Source organism: Antrostomus carolinensis, unplaced genomic scaffold, assembly GCF_000700745.2.
Source record: "Antrostomus carolinensis isolate BGI_N321 unplaced genomic scaffold, ASM70074v2 scaffold18866, whole genome shotgun sequence".
Classification (NCBI taxonomy): Eukaryota; Metazoa; Chordata; class Aves; order Caprimulgiformes; family Caprimulgidae; genus Antrostomus; species Antrostomus carolinensis.
The window spans coordinates 24,450-28,542 of record NW_010322893.1 but is presented as its reverse complement, the minus strand read 5'-3'; the positions used below and the strand labels follow the sequence as shown (position 1 = coordinate 28,542).

Below are 4,093 nucleotides of genomic sequence, written 5' to 3'. Positions count from 1 at the left end.
ACCAAGCTCTGGCCCAGCTCACACCAGGACAGGTACTTTCAGAGGTAAAATACATGTTCAGAGTCTGCCTCTGTCCCATCCTCTGGTCCGGCTGCAACCGAGAACTAAGCGGGTTTTTTTGCAAAGCATCATTTCTAAAGCATCAATGAAAGACCAAGTGGTTTTGCAAAAGCTTTTTGAGCCTGGTGATATCTCCAGCTTTCTAAGCAGCGAGGAAAAGTGAAAGGCAGAGAGAGAAGAAAAACCAACATGGATTTTACACTTGTTATCAGGAGGAACAGGAAGGTAAGTGGTTTTTACCGAGCAAACTCTATCCCATAGGCAGTCCTGGTTTCTGTACCTCCTCTCTGCTCTATGTGACTGGCAGCTGCTACCACATCTTTTACAGACCTGTAGTCATTTAAATGAAACTCATGGACCACGTCTTCTCCGTACTGAACAACTCCAACCTAGGAATTAAGGGAATATCACAAAGAATGCCAACACAACCCAACGAGCACGCTTTGTCAACCTCATGAAATAACAGCCACCATTAAAAACCAACCACTCCATCCCCATTTGCTCCAGTTTCCCCTCTCTGGGACCATGGATAATGCTCAATTTTGTTTCTATTCTCTGCAGCTCTCACCCATGTACCGCTGTCCCTGCCCTGCTGTAAAGGTTTGGGATGATGCCCCACTGTGGACCCACAGCATTGCTAATGGGAGGTTAATGGTGCAAATTGCTGAGGATATCCCCACACAAATCCCCACACAAATCCCAGCCCAAATCAGCCAACCATTACTAATAGGAAGAGGATGGACAGCACCTCGAGTGCTGGGTTCAGTGTTGGGCCCCTGACTCCAAGAAGGACATGGAGGTGCTGGAGCGTGTCCAGAGAAGGGCAACGGAGCTGGGGAAGGGTCTGGAGCACAAGTGTGCTGAGTTCCCTTGTGGCTGAGGGAACTGGGGGTGTTGAGCCTGGAGAAAAGGAGGCTGAGGGGAGACCTTGTGGCTCTGTGCAAGTCCCTTGGAGGAGGGTGGAGAGAGGTGGGGGTGGGTCTGTTCAACCAAGGCCCAAGGGACAGGACAAGAGGAAATGGGCTGAAGTTGTGGCCAGGGCAGTTGAGATGGGATGTGAGGAAGAATTTCTTTGCTGAAAGGGTTCTGAGGCATTGGAAGGGGTTGCCCAGGGCAGTGGTGGAATCCCCATCCCTGGAGGGATTGAAGAGTCGTGTAGACACAGTGCTGAGGGACATGGGTTAGTCATAGGGGACTTGTCAGTGTTGGGTTCATGGTTGGACTCCATGAGCTTAAAGGGCTTTTCCAATCACTATGATTCCATTATTCTTGCTCTTCACATCTGTGACATGCTGCCTTGGCATGGGACAATATTTCCATATTTCCATATGATTTCATCCTCCCCATGCCCAGTCAGGGTTTGGGGTGCTTCTCTCTCCATCACTCATTTAAATACATTAACATAAGCATTATTTCCATAGGTCTGTCTATACAATCCATACATTGAAAGTATATTTTGAACAAGCGTGGCACCAAATGACAGCCCATTGACAGAAAAAAAGGACATTGCCAAGGACCCAGGGGACTCAGCCCGACACGGGGAGATGCACAAGTTGTGCAGAACCTTACTTGTATCTGGCCAGGACCGATATAAAACTTTTTCAAGATGTTTATCAGGAAGTGCTGAACTTCAACCCAAGGATAGATGCTGTTTGATCCATCCAGGACTATGATTATGTCCATGTACGTCTGGCATCCTGTGAAAAAGACACAGTGTGTTATTGAAAGACCTTGGCAACGCTTGCAAAGAAGAGATTTACGGCTTCATTCCTCACAGTTAGGTACTTACTTTTATGATTTGTTTGGGAAAAAACCCAAAAACCAGCTTATTTTAATCATTCATAAAGATCTTTGGGCTTCAATAAGGTAGAGAGAAGCCACAAGCATCCTTTCTGCCGAGAAAAGACCAGATAACTTTCTAAGAATAACACTTTTCTGATTCAGATTTGGACTTTATCCGGTTTAATATCGTTACATACTTCAAAGAGTGACTCGCTGCAGGCAGGATCCGGCCTCTGCTCCTCCCACCGAGCAATGCTTTACCCCTGAGTCACCCCTCAGCTCTGCCTCTACTCGCCATATAACCAAGTTGGGCATTTCCTCTCCTTCCTGTTAAATCCTTAACGGTGAGGCAGCCAAAAATCTCAGTGAGGACCCCAGGGCTCAGCTCTGCAGTACGAGTCGTGAAGGATTTAGGCATTCGACTCATTTTCAGTGGGGAAAACTGCTCAGCATCATCTCTTTATCTTGTTTATATTTTATAATTTTACTTACAAAAGTTGCAGAAAGCCAGAAGATGCTGAATTTTCCAGTGACAGATATTTGTCTGTTGCCCTTTTCACCAACTGTAGGCACTTATGGGTTGGTGGAGTCACACATGGGTCACCCCATCACTATGGTCCTTAGATGTGTGCCACCACCTCAATCCTCCCCTCACTCCATGACACAGGGAGAGGAGCCGACCCGACATCCCACCCATTAATTGATAACTCTCTGCTCATTAACCACCTTCTCCCTAAGAAAAAAAATTACCCTTGGCAGTGAGGGCTAAAAGCATCTTCTGGCCATAAAGAGGGAAGGAACATTGAAAATTTGGTGGTGAGCTCTGCCTTTAGTGGCTCTGTCCCCCCAAAAGTCCCTTTGTGAGATGCTCATCAAGTGATATCAAATGGGTGGTGGGGTTGGGGCATCGCACCCTGAGCCTGGCTGGGGCAAGGAGCTTCTGGGAACCCTGATTGTGCAGGACAGGCTTCTGCAATTTCTTACCACCTACAGGAAAGCTTATTTAATACCTGAAAATCAAACCACGTAGCCAAATTTACAAATTTGGGCCAAAATATTTAGCTTTCAATCAATGAGCTCTTTGTTCTGTGTGGCCAAGTTCTGAATTCTTTCCTTATTTTGCCTTCCTAGCTGTGCTGATAAAATATTCTAGATACTTTTATTTCTGGTTTTGGAAGAATAAGGTATTTTTTGTCTTCTCTGGGTGTCAGTCAAAAGGAAAATGTTTCCCAGATGTCTGTGGACGTAACCCCCTTTGAATCACTTCCCTGCAAGCATTTCCTCCCCTCTCTTGCCTTCGCTTAAACACTGACTCAAGTTTTCTCAATGGGACTGAAACAATTAGAAAACAGAAATTCCCTCTGACTTTAGAGCTGCAGGGCAGATTGTTTCTCATACTCTGCAGAGCTGGAGCCACCGTCTTGGAGAACCTGAAGTTGGAGTTGACCCGAGAACACATGCCCGTGGTGTAGTAGGAGCTTCCACACTCGTGGGACCAGAGGGGGCTGCAGGCCTGGGGAGGAAAAAATTAAGCATCAGGGATGGGTTTAAAATGGTCACTTTTTAACTGGTGCTTCGTGAGGTTGTCCTCTCCTTTGGCATTTTTTTTTCCCCCATGGAAGATGAGGTTTCTGAGCCCTGTGATGCAGGCAGCATAGATAATACATGCAGAGAGAAGCATATTTACATGTCTTTATGCATATTGTACATGCACCTGGTTTTACATGCATTTCCACACTGATGGGCATGCACCCTGCAGAGATCTCCCCTTCAGCTGTGCTGAAACCCCCTGTTCCTCACCAGAAAGCTGTTGTCCTTGGGGTTGGTAGCCAGGCTGAGGCCAAGGCGCATGTTGTCCTTCCTCTCGGAGACGTTGGAGAGCGTTACCCGTCCTTTCAGAGAGAGGATGCGGTTAGGGATGCAGGGATGCTGGGAGCTCAGCCTACGTCCATGTGTTGCTCCACAGCATCTCTGGAGCAAGAAGGAACCCAGCTGAATGCTGGAGAAGAGCCATCTTGGCATGGTTACACTCCAGGCTTTGTGTTTTTGTTTTTTGGTGGGTTTTTTTTTGGAAGCAGTTGTCAAGATAAGAATTGATTTATTTTCTTAGATGTCACAACCAACAAAGAGAAACATCTTCTAGGGAATGAGGCTGTGAGTCAGAGACAGCATCTCTTACGTAGCTGATCTTTAGGAAGAAACCCTTCAGAGCAGCTAGAGCATCTCATCTTTTATTGCCAGGCCAGCAGGA

General features: G+C 46.7%; 1 protein-coding gene across 1 annotated transcript in view; it reads right to left on the bottom strand.

Moving 5' to 3' along the window:
* The window catches only part of ITGA11 (integrin subunit alpha 11), a 48,734-nt gene that overhangs the window by 20,218 nt on the left and 24,423 nt on the right, over positions 1-4,093 (bottom strand). Inside the window, exons 4-7 of the mRNA XM_010170425.1 lie at positions 3,643-3,734; positions 3,241-3,355; positions 1,630-1,757; positions 301-449 (exon numbers count right to left, since the gene is read on the bottom strand). Of these exons, the coding sequence (XP_010168727.1) occupies positions 301-449; positions 1,630-1,757; positions 3,241-3,355; positions 3,643-3,734 (484 nt within the window). The remainder of the gene's footprint in view (positions 1-300; positions 450-1,629; positions 1,758-3,240; positions 3,356-3,642; positions 3,735-4,093) is intronic.